The sequence below is a fragment of the Cervus canadensis genome, chromosome 30 (assembly GCF_019320065.1).
Source record: "Cervus canadensis isolate Bull #8, Minnesota chromosome 30, ASM1932006v1, whole genome shotgun sequence".
Taxonomy (NCBI): domain Eukaryota; kingdom Metazoa; phylum Chordata; class Mammalia; order Artiodactyla; family Cervidae; genus Cervus; species Cervus canadensis.
In genome coordinates, this window is record NC_057415.1 from 32,014,178 (window position 1) to 32,037,169 (window position 22,992).

Consider the following 22,992-nt stretch of genomic DNA (forward strand, 5'->3'; position numbering starts at 1 on the left):
CTGATTAGGTACTTCAACTATTAACTGTTTATATTTTTAAAACTAACAAACATATAAATACATCCCACATTTTCAATGCTAAGTGTTTTCATGTAAATTTCAAATAGTGTAATAACCCCTGTGAGTAGCCTACCCTCTTTACATTCCTTAATCTGGTGCAATTGTCCCCCTCCCTGTGTCCCTTTTCACTGTGCACCTTGCTGGAACTAGCTGGATTCAGCAGCACCAATATACTGTTAACCTCTTCTCAGATGTTTCTTTTGTCTTACCTGAGACTACTGCTCTTTTCAAGTGTGGGCTCCATGTACATAGGAGCCCAGGAGGTCAAGCAAACACTTCTCCTTTCTCCTTTCAGACTCTCTGTTTTTCTAGAAGCCAGTGGATATCTCTATTAAAAAAAAAAAGAAGTAAGAAACTTGACCTTTACCTTACACCATACAACAAAATAACTCAAAATTTACTATACAACTTCTAGAAGAAGATGTTGGAAATAAATTTTGCAACCTGGGGCAGATATTTCTTAGGCAGGACACAGAAATTCCTAACTAAAAAAGAAAAACCTAATAAATTTGACTTCATTAAAATGGGAAACCTCTGCTCTTTGAAAAGCAGTGTTAAACAACTGATAGAAAACATGGCACTGACCGGAAACCACACTTCTCCAAAGAAGAAATCTAAGTGATCGAAAGTACACAAACAGAAAAATGCTCACCATCATTAGTCATTAGGGAAATTCACAACCACAATGAGACAATCTTGTACCCACTAGACTGGTAGCACCAAATGGAGGTGAGATTGTAGATTAACTGGAAATGATTTTGATACGTTGCTGATAGGAGTGTAAAACTATACAAAGTACTTTAGAAAACAGTTTGGTAAGTTTGTTTTGTTTTCCCTTTTTCTTTTTTTTTTTTAAAGTTAAACATATATTTAACATATGATCTAGTGATTCCACTTCTAGATATTTACCCCAAAGAAATTAAAACACAAATCCACACAAAGACTTTATGAATATTTATAGCAACTTTATTCAAAATAGCCTCAAACTAAACCCAAAATGGAATGATATGATACGTGCCACAATATAGATGAACTTTGAAAACAAGCAAAGTGAAAGAAGTCAGACAAAAAAGGCCATTAGTATATCTGAAATGACCAGAACAGGCAAATCCAGAGTCCACTAGTGGTTCCCAGGGGTGGGAGGAAGTAGGGGGTGGGGAGTGATTACTAATGGGTGTGGAGTCCCTTTTTGAAATCTTGAAAATGTTCTGGAATGGTGATAATTACACAACTTTGTGAATCAATCTGGTCACAACAAATGTGTACCAATTCTTATACTCTGTTCATGCAAGTAAGGAAGTGCCAGCACAGCCCATCTATGTATCTCGAATATCCTTCATGTCACCAGTGAAAAATATCTAACATTTCTTATGCTAATTTATAAACTCTAACGATATTTGAATAGTTTGCAGAAACACCCCCTAGAACATCATACTTGGGATTTTCAGGTGCTGATTTAGACACACCAGGAGTGGACTCCTGATTAAACTAATGAACATATAAATACACTCCACATTTTCAGTGCCGGTGTGAATATACTGGTGAAGGACAGGGAAGCCTGGCATGCTGTAGTCCATGGGGTCGCAAAGAGTCGGACATGACTGTGTGACTAAATAACAAATACTACAAAAATGGGATAAAGATAATCATTACGCCTTCACCAAATCATTTAATAAAAATAAATTTGCTCTGTGGATTATAAAAGAAGAAAAAGAAATGACAACCCTTCCTACAGAAGCCAGCTGAATCCAGTTCCTTACTTTGGAAATTTTATATCTTCAAAAGGCAGAGAGAGAAAATATAGGTATATTGTCTTTGCCCAGTGCCATTAACAACTGGTCCAGAGCTAAAAGTGATCCTGACTCTTGTGTGGAGGACAGCGTGCTTATCTATAAGCACCAAACAACCAGAAGTGCATATTTTTGATTATTTATCCCTTATCTACATGAATGCTGTGTGCCACACTGTTCATTGGCACTCTATTAACAATCCAACTATGTTACAAGGAACCTCAGACATGCAGATGATAGCACTCCAATGGCAGAAAGTGAAGAGGAACTAAAGAGCCTCTTGAGGGTAAAAGAGGAGAATGAAAAAGTTGGCTTAAAACTCAACATTCCAAAAACGAAGATCTTGGCATCTGGTCCTATCGCTTCATGGCAAATAGATCGGGAAAAAGTAGAAGTAATGACAGATTTTCTTTTTCTTGGGATCCAAAATCACTGCAGATGGTGACTGAAGCCACAAAATTAAAAGACACTTGCTCATTGCAAGAAAAACCATGACAAAACTAGAAAGCAGATTAAAAAGCAGATGTCACTTTGCCAACAAATGTCCGTATAATCAAAGCTATGGTTTTTCCAGTCATCATGTGTGGATGTGCAAGCTGGACCATAAAAAGAAGGCTGAGCACTGAAGAATTGATGCTTTTGAATTGTGGTGTTGGAGAAGACTCTTGAGAGTCCCTTGGACTGCAAGGAGATCCAATCAGTCAATCCTAAAGGAAATCAGTCCTGAATATTCATTGGAAGGACTGATGCTGAAACTGAAACTCCATACTTTGGCCACCTGATGCAAAGAATTGACTCATTTGAAAAGACACTGATGCTGGGAAAGACTGAAGGCAGGAGGAGAAGGGGACAACAGAGGATGAGATGGTTGGATGGCATCACTGACTCAATGGACATGAGTTTGAGTAAGGTCTGGGAGTTGGTGATGGACAGGGAAGCCTGGTGTGCTGCAGTCCATGGGGTTGCGAAGAGTTGGACAGGACGGAGCGACTGAACAACAACGACAATATGCATAAGCATCCTTACCAGCAGATAACCTTTAAAGAAAGAAAACTGAAGGCATAAAGGAATTTTACTTGGTTGAAGGCTCAAGACATAAAAGAAATAAGATTTCATTTGAAACACATGATTGTCTAGGCTGTCTAATTCTAGAACTCTTCAGTAATCACTTGACTAAAAATAAGTAATTTAATGGTCCAACAAATGCATGTAGAATTATTCCTGATATTGGTAGCTTTGAGGGTACAAGTCAAGGTATCACAAGCAAAGATGTAGACACATCTTTGTGTTTTTATACAAACATCTGTGTATTTTTACAAAGATGTAAACAACTGAAAAGTTGGATTTTTCTGTTACATTGGCCTTTACCTTTTATCATTGTCTCTTGGCACACGTTTGTGAGGCCCGTGTTCTTTCATGATCCTCCTCCTAAAAAAACAGGGTTAGTCTTTAATTAGAATGTTTATCAGCAAAGGTAACTAAAGAGATCACAATATTTAAAAATAAATCATTGTAAGTAACATTAACTGGTGTGAGGTCATCTTTGTTTTGCTCATAAAGGATATCTTTACTCCAGTAAAGCACTTTCTTCATTTCTACTTCATGGCTACTGCCCTCCAGACCACTTCATCTCCTACCTGGACCACAGCTATACACTCGGGACTCATCCCACTCTGGCCACGTTTGCTCCCCTATGACCCATTCCTTACACAACAGTATGTACATCTGAGCAAGTCCTTCCTCTGCTTGAAACCCTTTATACCGCCCACAGTTACAAAATGGGAAAACAGATTGTTTTGCAGCTCTGATCAGACCTTGTCAGGAGCCAAGATTTCCTCATAAAAACACAAGGACTGGGGAATAGGCATTTTAGCTCTACTTACTTTAGATCCCTTTTTGTCTTTTTCTTGATGGCAGAAACCAGTAACTACTTTATCAAATAACAAAATGGCATGGTATATGGTACCCATTTCCACGCTAAAACAATTTCCAAACCACTATGACACGCTGAGCCTTTTCTTCCCTTCAATTTTCGTTTCACAATGTACAAGAATCTTATTTTAGTGTTACTCACACTTAGTCATTTTCTCAGGAAACTCATTTAGAAATCCATTTGTTTTTCTACAGAAATCTGATAACTGAAATATACAATCTAGCACAGCCCCATTTGCCCACCCCCAAATCAAACAAACCAGCTGTGTCAACTCCATTTAATCTTGAGTGGAGGGCAGCGTTTTCACTTTCTGAACATTTTATCACAAGTACTCATAGACCTCAAACACATACAATTATACTGAACTTTTAGCCATTCTCTCCTGAAAGCAAGCTATGAACTCTTAGCGGAAATGTGGTCTGACCACCACAACACTTTAATACGAAGCAAAAAATGAACTGCAAGGTGACTGAATTAACTGAATTAAAAGACAGTCGAGGGACATCCCTGGTGGTCCAGTGGTTAGGCCTTCAAGCTTCCACTTCAGGGGCACAGGTTCAATCCCTGGTCGGGGAATTAAGATTCTACATGCTGCATGGCACAGCCCCAAAAAACACAAATAAAAAAATAAAAGGCAGTTGATCTTGTAAACTCTCTGATTTTGGAAGAAATTAAGCCCTACAGGAAAAATAAAGACACGAAGAAGTGTGGTTCCGGAGTTGCTTCTTTTGGTAAAGTTTCTCAGATTTCTTGGAAAGCAAATACTATAATATTATAGCAAAATAATACTGTAGCCTTTCCATATTCGTTGTTTCCGTATTGCTTTCCCTGCCATGGCCACATGAATCTCTAGGGCAAGTAGGAACATTCCTTTGATAGGGAAAAGACACAGACAGGCAAGGTGATCTGCCTGAAGTTAACAGCAGGAGACCCTGGATGAGACTCTGCCTAGAGGTCCAAGGCCTTGGTCCGAAGCCTGGCCGTGACTATTCTTCACGCTGGACAATCTTACATCTGCCAGAGGGAAAAACAACTGGATCACTTCAACTCTGTCCCCAGGACAGGAACCACATGGACCTTAAAAAAGGGAACTTGGTAATTCCAGGGGTCTGGCTTCAGTTAAGACTTGCTGAAGAAGGTCAAGTGATGTCACCAGGACCTACTTTCTCTTTGATCTTTTGATTCTTCAGCCTCTGATTAGCCCTGTTTCTAGACAAGCCTCTTCCCTGTGGTAGCAGTTTGGTTGCTATAGTTTCAAATGTAACCTCCTAGGCCTTCAAATCCAGTGCAAAAGACAAAAAAAAAAAAAAAAGGAAAAAGAAAATCCCCCCCTCAGGAGTCAATATTCAGGTTTTATTATGTCCTGTTAGTTCAGATTGAGTGGACCAGTCAACGTGGCCACATATTGGGCCAGGCCGAGGTTACATTCTCTACCCTTTGGCTAGGCTAGGACTATAAGAGGTAGAATCCTGTAGAAGCCCCCTCAGCTTCTTCAGTAAAATGGCAGACTTTGGTTTCACTGTGTCTCTTAGATTTCCCATTGTATGGGAGCAATACTTTTCTATGGAGGAATCAGGGGATGTCAGAAAAAAGGAATGGTTGCTGAATAGGGGTAAAAACAAACAAACAAACAAAAAAACACCATCCCTGTGTTTTAGGAGCTTGTTCATGTTTGGAATTGTCAAGAGAACCTCTGCTTCATATTTGGCTTCCAGAACTATGCCAACTGTGAGGGAGTGAAGCTGAAAAAGGCTGGAGAGGCTGTGCCTAGCTTATGAGCACCATGTTCAACCTCAGCAAAAGGTTATCATCATTTAATGAGTCAGCAGCCCAAGCACCCCATTGTTCCCTGGGATGTGTGTGGGGTAGCAAATGTCACCACCCAGAACCAAGGTGCTTCTTTCACAGTCTAGAGAAGAAAGGAGGGCAGTGTTTCCAGTCTATAACTAATAGTGTAATTAAATTGCTCTATTATACTACCCAATGACAATGGATAAATTAGCATCAGCCCTCAATCCAAACAGAATTCAGATCATAAATAAGTCCTATTCCGAGAATGTAACAAGGTTAATAGGAATACAGTTTAATTCAGGAGCCAAAAAGTGTTATGTTTTTCTTTTTTTTCCACTGGAAAATAATTTTTAAAAGTATTATGTTTTTCATGCTACAGGTTTTTGTTATCTTCATATTGCTAAATGTAGTAGAAGTTAGATTATGATATATGAAAATAGTTTCATTTTATTAGTCAGGATAGGCTAAAGGAGGGCTTCCCTGATAGCTTAGTTGATAAAGAATCTGCCTGCAATGCAGGACACCCTGGTTCAATTCCTGGGTCGGGAAGATCCGCTGGATAGGGGATAGGCTACTGACTCCCAAGCCCAAGTATTCTTGGTCTTCCCTTGTGGCCCAGCTGGTAAAGAATCCACCTGCAATGTGGGAGACATGGGTTCGATCTCTGGGTTGGGAAGATCCCCTGGAGAAGGGAAAGGCTACCCACTCCAGTATTCTGCCCTGGAGAATTCCATGGACTGTATAGTCCATGGGGTTGCAAAGAGTCGGACACATGGGGTCACAAAGAGTTGGACACAACTGAGCGACTTTCACGTTCACTTCACTTTCAAAAGGAAAGGAAAAGTCCTAGTAAGGGACTTTAGCCTGTTTATGCCAGAATTTTGTTAGCCTTAACTTCTAAGTCACCGAATATTCCAGGATTGTTTCCATTTTACCCTTAGGTTAGTTGACACAGGAGGTGTTGTTGGGAAATTCCTTAAGGCACTGACTAAGCAGAAGCTTGCTATTCTAAGACCCAGACTTCAGAAGGCAGCACCATGCTACTTCTGCTTTAAAAATGTCCTTTCCCCTTTTGTGTTTCATACTGACATCAATGCTAAAGGACTGGTTCACATTTTAGTAGTTGATGTTGAGGTTTGGATGATCAGAATTCAGAGCTGCAAGCAACCAAAGCTTACCTAGTATGATTTATTTGCACAGAATTTCTGGTCATGAAGAACTAGGCTTGGAAACTGAGCAGGAGTCAGGGAGGGACACAGAAGGCTGGACTGCAACCCCAAACAAGTCACAAACCCAGTGTGGTGAGGCCCCTCTGCCATTGCCCCTGAACACCTGGTTGCCCCTGGAAACTGGATTCCATTGAATTAGGTCTAGGGTAAATGTAGGATGCCTGAAGCTGAATTTTAAATAAATGATACTTTGATACCTCAAAGTGGCCTCTGTCTTCCACTAAATCTTAAATTTCTCAGACATACAGGTGGGGCAGCAATGAGGTTCAGACATTTGGGGAGAAGAAAGAGAAATGCCTACTCTATTTTCTCTTTAACATACAATCTTTCCTTTTCTTGTCTGGTGAGTTGGGAACCAGGCATGATGCTATCATTTTCTTTGCCATGTTGACTGGTTCAAGAACCCAGGTCTCTCCTTGACCACCAGGGGTTGTTTTAGGATGGAGTATATGAAACAATCTGGACCATGGAGATGAGAGGAAAGTTGGCTAGAAGATTCTGGGGAAAGTTACCTTATTCCTGAGATCTGCATTGAGAAATGATCTCATTTTCCCTCCAGATACTGTTTTCTGTAGTTGTAAGGCTGGGAAATTCTGAGCCATCTTACTTCCACCCTGAGATGAAGAACATGGAGAGAAACCATGGCAGAAAACATCATGGTAATTGCAGAGAATGGAACCACTGGAAGAAACCCATCCACCCCCCCTGCCCCCCAACCACCTGATGCCTCTCCTGTATCTGGACATTCAGTTCTGTGTTAACATACATTTCTGTCTGGCTTAAGCAACTTCAAGTTGGGTGTTCTGGCACTTACAGCCCAAAAAAACTTGACTGAGAAAAGGATTCATGAATATGTAAACCATTTTCATAAACTTATCATCTGTTGAATTTTGAAAGTTCAGCATTGTGTGTTTTGATTGGACTAGGAACTGTTACTCTTATGAAACTGTGAGGCAAAGATTAGTATTTAAATGAATGCAACACAAACAATTAGAGATCTGCTTCATTAGACCAGAGAAAGAAATAGTTTATGATTATTGCCAGATTCTTGCTTTTTTTGCATGAAGGATTATTGCCAGATTCTTGCTTTTTTTGCATGAATGCCCTGAGAGGATGAGCCAACCTCTGAGGGAGAGAGATGCATTTAAATTCCTGGAAAGGCCTCTAAAACAAACGTAACTACTATTTTAGAAAACACTGTCCTCCCTTCCTCTTCTTTCTTCATCCAGGGGACAGCTGCTGCTTTGGCCTGTCTAACAACCCTCCCCATTGCTTTGGGTAATGACACCCATCTTTTCCTTTGGATAACTCTCTCCCCTCCATTCCCTGTAATTCTGTTGGGGAATACCAACAGGGAATACCATACCTGCCCCTACCACTAGGCCCAAGCATGGGCAGCTGACTTCAGGCTAATCAAACTCTCTCAGAAGAGCTTAGCTCTCAAGGCTAATGATTACTCAAGGAGTAATGCAAGAGGGAAAAATCAACAGGAGTCACTCCTAGAGGGCTTCTCCATGAATTTATGTTCCTAAGATGCCTGGAAATGCCCAATTCCTGTCCTTCCTGAGGCTTAATACTGGGGTCCTCCCCAGTAGCTTTACTTAAAGCAGTCAGCCTGAGTTTTCTCTTGCAGGTTGTCAAAAACCTTAGCTGACATTCTCTGCCTAAAGAACCCTTGAATACAATCAATCCTTCACTGAGGAGTTACATTTTTAATTTTTATTAGCCATATGTGAATATAAGTCAGCTATAAACCTGTTTATTAACAACTTTGATCATGTGCCTAAATGATCAGATGATCAATTATTAACAAAAACTTTACTGGGAACTAAAGCATTAGAAATTTAAGTAGTTTTATGACTGAAGGAACACATATATAGCATCTGTTGTGTCTAAGGCATTGTTTATTTGTCATTATAACCTAGTGATGTAAATATCATCGTTCTTCCCATTTTATAGGTTTTGAAGCTGGAGCAACGAAAAGTTAAGTATGGCCAAGGACACACAGTAAATGGGACAGCTGTGATTCAAACCCTTACACTCTGACTCCAGTCCACCCATTGTGTAAAATCTGGCATCATCAGAATGCTGAGACTTAAACTATAAAATCAACTTCTAATGAACAACATTAGTTTTATGCAAAAGCATCTTAATACTAGAATGTCTTCCAGTCCAGAAGCAAGAGAGAGAAACAGAGTTGGCTGAAGCCTCTGGGTTTGGACTCTCAATTTTGGAGCCAAAATGAAGACCGCTTAGGGTTTCCAGAGGGGGGGGGAAATCCTCATCTAATTAGTTAGCAAGCACGAACTAAGTCCAAACACCTGCTACTGTTTTTCTTTCACTGTTGCCAGGTGCTCCACGAGCAGCCTTGGATCAATAAGTAATTATAATGGAAGCTGAGTATAACTAATTATGTAACTTTAACTTATTAAGTTTATCTCCAGTAAAATGCCCCATAAAACTGGAGTATTTTAAAGGTGGTTAGAGAAAAGCGGAGACTAGAGAAAAGACTCTAAAGAAAAGACTTTAGAGAAAAGACTAAAGCCTTTTTCACATTGGACTCAGCTGTGAGTCATTTCCTCCATGAGGTGAGTTCTCTCATCTCACTATTATTAACTCTTGTAAATATCTATGAAGTTATTCACACACTCATTCAACTAAGTGTTGAGTACCTGCTAGGTGCTCAGCACTGTCTGGCTCTGGGATGATGGTGGTGAAAAGCAGATGAAAATCCTTGCCTTCATGGTGCTGGTAGGTGTAATTCCCCAGCTGTACAGTTGAAAAGGCCTTTCTCCCAGCTCCTGTTTCTGTTACTGTAATGAATGAAAGATGAGTTCATCTGAGGGCTGTGCGAGGCTGTGCAATTATCAGTTGGCCTGGTGCTTCCAGAGGTGGCCAAAGAAGGACACTGACGCTAAAGGCTGCCTGGGAGAGGTGATCGTATCTGCTGGGAGATGATGATGATCCATTATTGTCTGTCCAGGATTTCAGATGAATGAACCACGCACTCTGTATTCTCAAGTATAATTCTCACAACCACCTAAGCTCTAAAAGCAGTAGCGTCGCATCTCCTGAAACTGCTGCCTTGGGTTCATCTTCTCTACTTTTCGCCCTCTTCCCAAAGGTGAACCCCTCCCTTCATTCCACATCTTAGATGTGAACTTCCTGTCTAAAGACTATGAAGATCAACTCATTTGAAAATGGAAAACCAAGAACGAACAGATTCTTCCCAAAATACAAGTTGGTTATTTCAGAGGAGTTAATTTCAGAAGGAAAATGGATCAAGTTTGAAAAAACTTACATGGATCCTATTGGTAAAACAGGAACTTGGGAGACTGGGAAGCAGACAACCAGGAAAGGACTGTGGCTGTCTTCCTTGAGCTGTAAAGAACTCGTCATCGTTAAGTGCGTAGTCCTGGTGAAGCAGTTCTGAACCACCAGTGGGCAGGGCCTTTGGGGGGTGATTATGCCCTGATAGTGGGGCCCTCATGAAAGGGCTTAGTGCTCTAATAAAAAAGATCCCACAGAGCTCTCTGCCAGGGGAGGATACAAGAAGTCTGCAACCACAGGGAAGTTTCTCACCCGACCATATCTGCACCCTCATCTTGGACCTCCAGCCTCCAGAATTGTGAGAAAGAAATTTGTGTGGTTTACAAGCTACCTAGCCTGTGGTATTTTTTAAAGTTTTTATTTTATATTGGAGTACAGCTGATTTACAATTTAGTTTCAGGTACACAGCTAAGTGATTCCATAATACACACATCCATTCTTGTTCAGATTCTTTTCCCATATAGGTTATTACAGAATATTGAGTAGAGTTCCGTGTACTATACAGTAGGTCCTTGTTGAGTATCTGTTTTATATGTAATCGTGTGTATATGCTAATTCCAAACATCTAGTTTATCCATTCCCCAACCCCAGTGTTTCCCCTCTGGTAGCCATAAGTTTGTTTTTTATGTGTATGAGTCTGTTTCTGTTTTGTAAATAAGTTCATTTGTATTATTTTTTAGATTGCACAGGTAAGCGATACCATATGATATTTGTCTTTCTGATTCAAGTCACTTAGTATGATCATCTCTAGGTCCTTCCATGTTGCTGCCAATGGCCTTATTCCATTCTTTTCTATGACTGAGTAATATTCTATCACCTCTATAGCCAGTTTCTTTCTCAAGCTCCCAAACAGCAGCTGCTTCTGGGCTTTCCTTACCCTCTGCGACACCGGCAGAGAATTCTGGGCAGTTGCCTCCATATATTGAAATCCTTGCTCCCCAAAGGTGAGGAGGGGGAGGGGTTGGACTCTGGATCAACTAAAGGAGAAGCAGGGACAAAACAGGATCAAATCCTAAGGATACAGAGCCAAAAGGGAGCTTAGAGATCACACAATTCCGACTTTCTCATTGTACAGGTGAGAAAATTTCCATCCCAGGTAAATTATTCAAAGCCACAGAGTTCCAAGAAGATGATGGTATATATGTATGAATATATATGTGTTTATGTGTAACAGAGAGAGACAGACATGGTTATAAAGGCAGGTGCCAATGAGGACTTTGCTAGGTTTAACTCAAGGTGTCTTAATATGGAAATACAAGTTTAATGATAGCTAGAGAAGGCAATGGCAACCTACTCCAGTACTCTTGCCTGGAAAATCCCATGGGCAGAGGAGGCTGGTGGGCTGCAGGCCATGGGGTTGTGAAGAGTCGGACACAACTGAGCGACTTCACTTTCACTTTTCACTTTCATGCATTGGAGAAGGAAATGGCAACCCACTCCAGTGTTCTTGCTTGGAGAATCCCAGGGACGGGGGAGCCTGGTAGGCTGGCGTCTATGGGGTCGCACAGAGTCAGACACGACTGAAGCAACTTAGCAGCAGCAGCAGCATAGTTAAATGAAGCTAGGAACACATAAAAATTAAGATGGGAGAAGGCCTTCTAAATGGTGAATGTACGTTTGCTGAGAGTAGATTATGAATCATTCTGAACTCATTTTCTTGAGCAGCCGGTGAGAAGGGCAGCTGGTGAGGTGATGACCTCATGGAAGTGTGTTCCTGATCGTGAGTGTCTGGGATTAGGGTACATGTCCAATAGAACATCTTGGCAGGAAATATGGGAATGGCAGTTTTTATGCCAAAACTGTTCTTTACTATTTTAAGAAAGAAATGCCTTTGTCTTCAATGTCTCTAGTACTAATTTGCCCAAACTTGGTCTATCAAGGATTTATAAAAGATGGTGTGTAGTCCACGAGTCACCTGGGTTAATTTTTGACCCTACTCTACCCTACTGTGGTTAAATACTGTCAGTTTTCTGAAAGGTACTAAAACACTGAACATCTGAAACACTCTGGTCTCTTTGGATGTCTATTGGAGGAAAAAATACTGCTTATGGTACTAGAGGCTGTTGGACAATACAAAAGAAGTTTATAAATAAGTCAGTTCATATGCTCAAAGAGATTATATTCTGGCTGGAACAGTAGACATAAAACATCATCATCCTTACCCCCATCATCACTTGAACACATGCTGTGGAGAGGTGCCATAGAGATGCTTCATGTATATTATTATATTTAATACTCACATTGACCTTTTGGAGGTATCCATGATGGCCCTGTTTACAGATGAGAAAACAGCTTCAGAGAAGCCTCTGGCCTGGCAGTGGCTGAGTCAGACCTGCAAATGCAAGTTTATTTGACTTTAGAGCCTGTGATTTCTTCTATCATTGCACACTGCCCTCACAGGAATGCCTGAAAGCAAAACACTGTGATTCATTGCCTACCTGATTAATAGGGACAGAACTGGCCCCAACATGGAGGAGATTTGTCCTTGGCTGCAGCTGCTATTTATCATGCCTGTCTTTGGATTCAGTAGACCAAGTTCTCACCCTCACAATGTGATCTGTGTGGGAGACACCTATAGACTAGAAACATCAGTAGAAGCCATGCAGTCTGTAACTTGTTATTATGTGTGTTAAAGACAAGCTAGAGAGTAGTGTCAACAGTGGGTCTAGTCTGTAGATTATGAATGTATTAGATTTGAGCATGTTATCTTTCCCTCTTCCAAACCTGCATTTCTAGGCAGGAATAAAAATGTATTCCTGGTCTTAGCTGCACTGCACATACAGGGATGGAGGGCCACTACCTTTGTCTTAGGAAGCTAAGTCTCACTGGAGACAGACAAGGGGTTGCCAGGTTTAGCAAATAAAAAATACAGGGCACTCAGTTAACTACTACATGGGACATACTTACACTAAAAAATCTGAAATTCAAATTTTACTAGGCACCAGGTAGATTATCTGGCAACCTAGGCAGACAAAAAAAATCTACCACACCCTGATGGTTGTGCGTACAAAGCTCCATAGACACTCAAGAGAAGGAATGCTCTTCCCTGTCTGGGACCACGGAGGGAGGCTTCGCCTGACTGTGCAGACTCACTGGAAGGAATGGTGTGTTTGCTAGTGATGCTGAAGAATGTTTGGCAGGCAGAGATGCGAGGAGGCAATTTCAAATGCAGGGAAGACTACAGAGCTTGATATAATGATAATGCCTGGAGTCCATGGACAATGGGAGGAAGGCAAACATGAACATGAGGGCCAGATCATGAAAGGCTTTGGCAGAAACATGAATGATTCACAATTTCATTCTGCCGTCAACAGGAAACCATTCCACTTCTACTTGTTTTTTTTTCTTTCTTTCATATAATCAGAGTTTGGTTACATTTTCACAAAATGTAAGCCACAGACCCATGTGACCATGAGAGAGAATTTCAAGTAGTAATTTCTGATGATTTGGGGTAGTATGGGGAATGTGGTATTAAATAGCTTTGACACAGGGAGAATGCTATTTTTTTTTGCTGTTCAGTTTAAACCCCTTAATTTTATTTTTATGGGTAGATGGACATGAGTTTGAGTAAACTCCGGGAGTCGGTGATGGACAGGGAGGCCTGGCGTGCTGTGATTCATGGGGTCACAAAGAGTTGGACACGACTGAGCGGCTGAACTGAACTGAACTGAAAAATTAATAGGCAGTATGTCCTTGTGGCACAATGGCTAGGAAGCTGCCTGCCAATGCAGGGGACATGAGTTCAATTCCTGGTCCCGGGAGATTCCACATGCTGTGGAGCAACTAAGCCCATGAGCCCATAACTGAGCCCGAGTGCTACAACTATTGAAGCCTGCATGCCTGGAGCCTGTGCTCCAAAACAAGAGAAGCCCCTGCACCCCAAAGAGTAGCCCCTGCTTGCCATAACTACAGAAAGCCCACACAGCAATAAAGTCCCAGTGCAGTAAAAAAATAATAGTAATTTAAAAAACATAGGTTTTTTAAAATTTTTTTATTGAAGGATAATTGCTTTACAAAATTTTGTTGTTTTCTGTCAAGCCTCAACATGAATCAGCCATAGGTATACATATCCCCTCCCTTTTGAATCTCCCTCCCATCTCCCTCCCCATCCCACCCCTCTAAGTTGATACAGGGCCTGTTTGAGTTTCCTGAGCCATACAGCAAATTCCCATTGGCCATCTGTTTTTACATATGGTAATGTAAGTTTCCATGTTACTCTTTCCATACATCTCACCCCCTCCTCCCCTCTTCCCATGTCCATAAGTCTATTCTCTATGTCTGTTTCTCCAATTGCTTCCCTGTAAATAAATTCTTCAGTACCATTTTTATAGATTCCATATATGTGCATTAGAATACAATATTTATCTTTCTCTTTCTGACTTACTTCACTCTGTATAATAGGTTCTAGGTCCATTAGGACTGACTCAAATATGTTCCTTTTTATGGCTGAGTAATATTCCATTGTGTATATGTACCACAACTTCCTTATCCATTCATCTGTCAATGGACATCTAGGTTGCTTCCATGTTCTAGTATGGTATCTGTCCAGTGTTGGAGAAGACTCTTGAGAGTCCCTTGGACTGCAAGGAGATCCAGTCAGTTCATCCTAATGGAAATCAGTCCTGAATATTCATTGGAAGGACTGATGCTGAAGCTGAAACTCCAATACTTTGGCCACCTGAGGCAAAGAACTGACTCATTTGAAAAGACACTGATGCTGGGAGAGATTGAAGGCAGGAGGAGAAGGGGACAACAGAGGATGAGATGGTTGGCTGGCATCACTGACTCGATGGACATGAGTTTGAAAAAGCTCCATGAATTGGTGATGGACAGGGAAGGCTGGCATGCTGCAGTTCATGGGGTTGCAGAGAGTTGGACACAAGTGAGCGACTGAACTGATGTTAAAACTGAGACACTAACACAGGTATGTTACTGCGGACTAAGCACCAGATTTTACTTACACTTCATCATTTTTCCTACTTATGCCCCTTTTCTGCCCTAGGCTCCCATTCAGGGTACCATGTTGCATTTAACTTCATATCATGTGGGTCTCCTTTGGTCTGTGCTCTGGGCTGGATGCCAGAGAATTAGAGATGAGAAAGATAACACGCTCCCACCCTATGGGTATGTTTCAGCCTAAACACTGTAAGGATCAAGAAAAGCAACTCAAGGTTCAACAGAGATCAAGAGAGCTGGTACCCCTCACTGCTCCCTGCTGCTGTCCATCTCCTGTTTGTCCTTTCCTTAGTGAAGCAAACAGGTTGGTACTTGCATTTCAAGGGACTGAGATCAACTTATCTTTCAGAAGAAGTACAGCCACCTTTTTATGACTGCTTTTAACCTTTTGCTCTTGAGCTAACATTTAATTGGAAGATCAAGGAGGCCGAATACTCCAGGTGTACATTATTGCACATTTTAACATCTTTGAAATCGAGATGCCTCTGACAAGAAGTGGCCTCTCATAATCTCAGTGGACCAGATGGCAGGCCTGACTTGGTTGTCCCCGTGTGTGCATAGACTTGGCCGGAGCTGTTCATGTGTGGTCACCTGAATCGATTTAGAAGCACTGTTGATGCCCTAGAAGTTTTTAATTGCAGTTTAAAATGTCTTTTAGAAGAATACACTGTCAGCATTGAAGTGAAAAGTTATGATAGATGCAGAATGACCTGAACACACAGCAGGAGGATGCACATTTGGGACCCATGAGGGTGAAACAGGAGGGAAGGAAGCAGGGCTTAAGAATGACATAGCCCAAGGACATGACATAAACTGATTAGAACCAAATAGGTAAAACATGGCAAATAGCTTCCATCAGACCGTAAGCCTCAGTATATGCTCATTGTAACACACCAGCAAGCTAAATGACACACCCACAGGCACCATGACAGATCCAAGGCCAACCATAAACATCAAAAAGTGGGTAGTGACCCAATTCCTGGACATCCCCACCCCTTCTCCAAAGTAGCTGGAATACTCCTACCACTCATTAGCCTGTGAAGTTACCCAGCCCTATAAAAACTGACAGCCTTATACCCTGATGCTGCTCTCACCTTCAGAGATGGCTCACACTCTGTCTGTGAAGTGTTTCTCTCCAAATAAAACCACTTCTTACCTATCACTTTGTCTCTTACTGAATTCCTTCTGTGATGAAACACCAAGAACCTGATTCATTAAGTCTGTATCCCAGTTAAAGGACTGTGGGTTCAAGTCCCAAACATAGTTAAACCGTTTCAACATCATGTTGGTAGCTTGAAATCTACCAAGTATTTACACCACAGAAATTGGCGATCACTACAAACTTTTTCCACCCAGAGAGCCCATTATACATTTTACCCATACATGTCTACTTACAGGATTGTTGCAAATGTTAAATGAAGCGATGGATGCAAAGGACTTGAAACTAAGCAGGATCCCATGGGGCTCCTGGGCACAAAAACATTTCTGTGTCCCCTGTTTCTTGTTTGTAGGAAATAGGCTTCATTCACCCTCCATGCCCTCTCCTGAGTTCCAAACAGCAGGTTCAAATAGTTGCTAATAATGGAAAGAGACAAGGGAGGAGCAGCCAAGAAACGACAGTGCAGCCTTGGGGCAGGGTCCTGGTTCCCCCTCAAGTGGTATACACAGCAATATCTTTGAGCTGTTTTACAGATACTGAAACCTCACCAGGTGGGAAAAGTTAACTGCACAAAGCAGTTAACACAAAGCACAAAGACCCCAGGCCAGTTGCAACTAGAAGGCTGATGATGCTGACTCCCAGTTACCTCACCACCAACCAATCAGAAGAATGTCCATGAGCTAATCACACCCTCCTCTTTGAACAATGACTATAAAATTCCTCACTACCCTCTCCAGGTCAGGACACATAGTTTTGAGGGCATGACCTCCTTTGCCTGATAAAGCAATAGTTTTTTTTTTTTTTCTACTTCACCCAAAACTCTGTCTCTAAGGTTCCATTTGGTATTGGTGTACAGAGACCAAATCTCAGCTACAGGCTTGGCATATTGCCTAGCACATAGTAAGTATTTATACATGTAACCATAGCTATATACATCATGCTTTCTTTTATCCAGTGATATGGTTCCAATACAAGGTGATGCACTGGAGAAGAATTTTGTACCACAAACAATGGCTCAATTAGGAAGAGTTTGCTATATATTTGGACTGCACCAAGCCAATAAGACTTCTTTTTTTTTTTTTCAGTTCTCATTAGTTATTTATTTATTTATTTTTTCTTTTTTTTTTCATTGATATGAATCAGCCATAGATTTACACTTATTCCCCATCCCGATCCCCCCTCCCATCTCCCTCTCCACCCGATTCCTCTGGGTCTTCCCAGTGCACCAGGCCGGAGCACTTGTCTCATGCCCAATAAGACTTCTATATGTTTCTTGATTGCTATGATAGATCCCATCTTCTGCAATCTCTGGAAGACCTTCTCACTGAGCTGGTATTACTTAGCTGCGCAAGGCTAAGAGAATGGAAATGACACAATCTCTGACAGAACAAGAGTTTCGACAATTTTTGCAGTGAGATTGCAATATGGAATGCAACCTGTAAAGCATCAGGAGAGAGATCAATAGGACACCACAATGTTTGCTGGAAATAAAAACACAACACATTCACTGTGGCCTTTTAAAACATTGCAAGTGTATTTTGTCTTGGAGATCAGCTTACATGAATTCTCGAATCTTTTCTTCCAGTTTTTTAGCATCAGCTCCACAAAGTTCAAAAATCTGTTCACAAATACACAAAGGTGAAATATATATTGGTTCAAATATGGCAAAGATGAAGCTTTGTGGAATTTTGTTCCTGTTTATAAATGTATCCACTACTCATTTCCATCGTCTGCAAGATACTTCAAATATAAATACACATTAACACACTAAATTTCTGATGTTTTAATTATTTGGCACCTTTTCAAAATTGCTTATGCTAATATTTTAACAGATTTATGTAATTTTCCATGATATTCCTCTAAACTAAGATCTAAAACATATCATGTTGTTGGAAATGAGGAAACCCAATCATTGAAACTTCTCAGGGCATTTATACACTGATCTTGAGGGCTTGCTAATTCATATACATGATCCCCTAAAATCAAATGGCTTGTGATTTCCCATGCCCTGACTTTAGTTCAGGTAATAGTAATGATTCTAAGAAGCACATTTTCTTTTCAATTTTTCACATCTCTGAATTAGGATGGTGCATCTATCAATGAACATCTTTTATCTGATGAAATATGGAAGTTAAAGACCCTTACTCTTCACGATCAGTTTAGTACCAACTGTATGAGGTGGGTTGGAGAAAAGGAAGAGTGTGGGTAAACTGAAGCTGAGACTTGGTGAAGACCTGAATTTCTAGTGAGGGAGGTTTCAGCAGCCAGAAATGGTGTTAGGACTTTGGGGGGAGGGGTTAGAAGGGTCTAGAACTAACTTCAGTGCTCAGTGTACAACAGGGAAGACACTATGCCCACAACTAATGATTCTGCTTCCCCAGGTAGCAGCATGGCGCCTGTGGGCATCATGGTTCGTTCTATTTCTTGAAAGTCAACCCCACTCTTGTGCCTCTGTCTTGATCCCATTTCACTTACCGGCTCGCTCAGGGATCCACTTCTATAACAGCAAATTGCTCTTTTGATTCTCGAGAATAGGGTTACCTAAGTGTGGGTGCAGAATTTCATGTTTTATCTGGGTTGTCTGGTTTGCAGCCATCTCCTCTATAACTAGTTCTCTTGGCCTTGGCCACCAGGGGAGGAAGGTGTCAGAAAGGATCTGCAAAAGGCTCTTTCTTAAGAGTCACTGGCAGCTGGATGGAGCCTCTAGGGCATGATGGGAGTCTCATGCTCCTCTCAGGCTAGGGGAGGTACCAAGCCAAGAAGTCTTGGCAGTAACATAGGTAGGACTTGGTCACCTGAATGACCAGGCTTGGCCAGGGGTAGCAAAAGGATGGTAAGCTTAGCCAACTGACCAAAGTACTGAACCCATTGCCAGGAAACTCCTGATCAAGATGAGGCAAAGGAAGCAAGCCTTTGCCTGCTTGGCATGCTCCATGAAGCTGGGGGCTGGGAGCTGAGAGCTTGGGCATGCTTTTTTTTACTCTCTTCACTTGGGGATATTAGGACTTCCTAGACAGCTCAATCTGGTCCGAAAGGAACTTTGTCCCTGGTCTCTAACCGGCTGGGGTGGAAAGCAGGGCGGGAGAGGCTTGGGGTTCACTCCAGTCTCAGTCTGTCTTTCCCCCTGTTTTTGACTATGTTTGCAGTGGCTCCCACTTATCCTTCCTTGTGGCTTCTGTCCAAGGTTCCTCCTGAGTCTCTATCCTCTACTCCTCTGCTTCAGGAGTGGCTTGACTCCATTGAAGGCACGTAATAGCTGAGCAGAAGAAAGGCACTGGCAAAGAAGGGATGAGAAGTTCCCAAGGTGTGTCTGTTCCCCATGACCACTGCACGTAATTCTAGACAGTCCCCCGCACCCCCAGTGGTCTAGAAGATGCTGTTTGATCATTCTTATGGCAATGATTCTAGTGGATCTGATTCTGACTCCTTATCTTAGGATCTCCCCCACTGCCAAAAAGCAGCATGGAGCCAGAGTTTGGGGGCCCCTAAAAAATGGGCTTCTCTTCTTGGATGAGACTTCCCTGAATGGAGGGGTGGCACAATCTCTAGGGGTGTGAGAAATAGGAGGGCTCACCTCGAAGGGAGATTTCCAGGGAGGGGTGATTTCCATGACCATAGGGGCTGTGGTATGCCCATGCTGTGACTTGGGCAGCCAGAAGCCACAAACGCACTAAGAGCCTTGGCAACCGTGGAATTTGACTCCTCTTTCTCCTAGATACATTGAATCTAATACAGGGCCACCATCACCCACCCAGGTACCTGAGCCAGGAAACTGAGGCCACTTAAAATATTCATATATATTCAGAACATTGTACAGATGGCAGCATACAGCTTGGCGAGTTATTACAAAAGAGAGGCTCCTCATATAACCACGTCCAGATCAGGATGTAGATATAGCTTAGCTCCTCGCTCCCAGTCATTACCCTGTGCCCAAAGCCAAAGTCTATTCCGGATTTTTCACCACAAATGGGTTTGGTCTGTCTTTAAACTTTTATAAATGGAATCCTATAGTATGTTGTGTGTATTCTTCTACATCTGGCTTCTTACTCAACATGATGTTTCTGAGATTTATCTGTGTAATGGCCATACATTCATTTTCAGCTTTTTTTTTTTTTTAGTATTCTATTGCATGACTGTAACACAGTTTATCCATTTGGGCTATGACCAAGAGTGCGGCTAGGAACATCCTTTGTGCAGACATCTTTGGGGGCATATGAACACCCATTCTTGTTGGGTTCTTGTTGCACAGTTTACCTGAAAGGGGGACTACTGAGTTCAGCTTTTGAAGGAGTTACCCAACAGCTTTTCAAAGAGATTGCATCAGTGTAAACTCCACCAGCGGGGATAAGTGTTCTGCTTGTTCCACACGCTTGACAGCACTTGGTACTGCCAGTCTTCTTCATGCTAACCATTTGGTGGCTTTAGATGACATTAAATTTGTGTCTGAATTCCATGGCTTTCACCCAATCAACTTTCCCCCTGGATTTTAGCAACAGCTTACACATTCTTTCTCCAGTCTTATGCCCCTGAGACTTCTGCCCCTCAAAGCTCAAAAACACAAATCCTGTCATGCTATTTTTCTTTGTGAAATTCTTGAGTGTTTTTCCATCATCATAAAATTTAAGCTTCTTACAGGGATTCCTTGATTCAACCTCCACTGTGGCTCTCTACCATAAACTCTGGACTCAAGCAACAATTTATAGCTGGATTTGTTTGTTCATTTAATAAATACTTAATGAGTGCCTACATGATCCAGATATACAGTGAACAAAACAAGACAAAATCCCACCACAGAGCTCACATTCTAGTGATAATTAAATACTCTTGGTGTATGATTACCATATAATTCCTAACCTCTCATACCACAGACACTTTATAAACTCTCTGCTTCTGCTCACCTTAATCACTTGCTAATCTTAATAAGCCTTTAAGATTTAACTCATGAAGACTTCCCTAAAGTCTTTTTCTGTCATCTCATGGTACCCAGTGCAATTCCATAATCTAAGAGTTGATTTTATTACCCATCTTCCCTATTAGACCAAGGATGGGGACTATATTTTTTCCCTCCACAGTTTTAGTATCTAGCTCAGAACCTTACCCAGAGTAGGTGCTCTATTAGAATGGTATTAACCCTGAAGTGAACTGAGCTAAGTCGAATCCTGGTCATTGAGGGACGGGTCCAAGACTCAGTGCTAAGTTTTGGGGATTAGGTGTTATCTATCTTATTATTTCTTTGTCCAGTTTGACAAGGGCAAACATTATATTTATGTCTCCCTGTCTAGCACAGGTCTTTGCATACAGGAGTTTAATGAATGTAGGTAACAAATGAGGAGCAGTTTACTGATAAGGGCTCATTTCACAGGTAGCTTTCTTTTGAAGGGATATATTTGCAATATCTAATTTCTGCCCCAAATATTTTTTCACTTTAACCTGAATGTTTAGTTGTACCTCTCAAAGCATGCTCCACTCTGAAGCATTAAGGAGTAGTGTTAACCTCGCTCTTCTCAATGTCTTCATTTTTCTTGGACAGCTGCCATCCTAGTAATGACTGCTAATGAAAATTTCAAGCTCCAGTTTGCAAAGACCAGTGGATTATGTGGTGGTTGTTTATGCATTAGAGAACCATGAACCACGTCCAACAATCAGTGAAAAGAAAAACCCCAGGGACTTTCCTGGTGGTCCTGTGGCTAAGACTCTATCCTCCCAATGCAGAGGGCCCAGGTTCCATCCTTGGTTAGGGAAGTAGATTCTATATGTCACAACTAAAAGTTTGCCTGCCGCAGCTAAAGATCCTGCGTGCCGCAACTAAGACCCAGCACAGCCAAATAAATAAATAAGTAGAAAACCCAAACTTTCATTATGGACATTTTCAAACCTACACAAAAATAGAGAATAATAACATGAACACCATCCCCCCATTTACCCACCACCCAGGTGCAACCAGAGGCAGTTTTTTTATGCCAAAGACATGCAATCACCTATAAAGAGTTTATTCCTAAAAATAAATAAATAAATAAACGAATAAATAAATAAATAAAGAGTTTATTCCTGCCACTGGGAAAATGCAAGGGTGCTGGTGAGACAGTGACTTCTAAGACTATACATCCAGGAGTCTGACTAATGATGTCCTTATAGAATAAGTATAAAATGCTTTGGTCAGTTGATACAACTGAGTGAATACTGAAGTTACATTTGGACCACTTGTGTGAAAGTTCAACAATTTTCAGACATCTGCAGTTAGAAACAACAAGAGCAGCAATAAAATTCTCAAAGCAACAGCAACAACCATCATAAACCAAAAAGCCCAACCAAACTAACCCACCGAAGATACTTCTTGGGGGATGGGCTATGGAAATACTTGTATGAACAATACAAGTTTATAATTGAAATAGTATGATATTCTTTTTCTTCTAAGACATTATATGTGATTAATAAGATGAAAAGTGTATATCCAACAAGGGAACATTTAAAAGTACCTCAACCTTTTACTGAGAGGTGGACAGTGTTAATTACAGTTGGTTCCTATCTTGGCTTTTTTCTCTGACTCTCTGCCTCCAGCCACACTCATTCTTTCCTCAGAACCATCTGCATCATATTGCAGGTATTTGCACACTTCCTCTTTCACTTTCACAACACCCAGGGCAGACTCTGCAGATGCAAGCAGGGAAATTAAGGTTTTTGGAGCTGAGCAAAAACTAACCAAGAAGACACGGCCTCTTTGAAGTAGTCTGTTTCAAACAACTT

At 41.4% G+C, this 22,992-nt stretch overlaps 1 protein-coding gene and 1 long non-coding RNA gene across 3 annotated transcripts in view; both read right to left on the reverse strand.

Annotated features, from left to right (window-relative positions):
- Nucleotides 1-274: 274 nt before the first annotated feature.
- Nucleotides 275-9,794, reverse strand: LOC122432116. Its single transcript, XR_006266743.1, has 4 exons — nt 9,476-9,794; nt 7,316-7,417; nt 3,219-3,278; nt 275-388 (listed from the first exon to the last, which is right to left on the reverse strand). It is a non-coding gene; the product is annotated as an uncharacterized LOC122432116 (long non-coding RNA).
- A 7,968-nt stretch (nt 9,795-17,762) lies between these two features.
- The window catches only part of TXNDC8 (thioredoxin domain containing 8), a 31,851-nt gene continuing 26,621 nt past the window's right edge, over nt 17,763-22,992 (reverse strand). Inside the window, exon 5 of one of the 2 annotated variants that reach the window (XM_043453914.1) lies at nt 17,763-17,866. In XM_043453914.1, the coding sequence (XP_043309849.1) occupies nt 17,804-17,866 (63 nt within the window). In that variant the 3' untranslated portion in view covers nt 17,763-17,803. Of the gene's footprint in view, nt 17,867-18,400; nt 18,790-22,992 lie in introns of those variants that run through there. The other variant, XM_043453913.1, reaches the window with a different exon arrangement.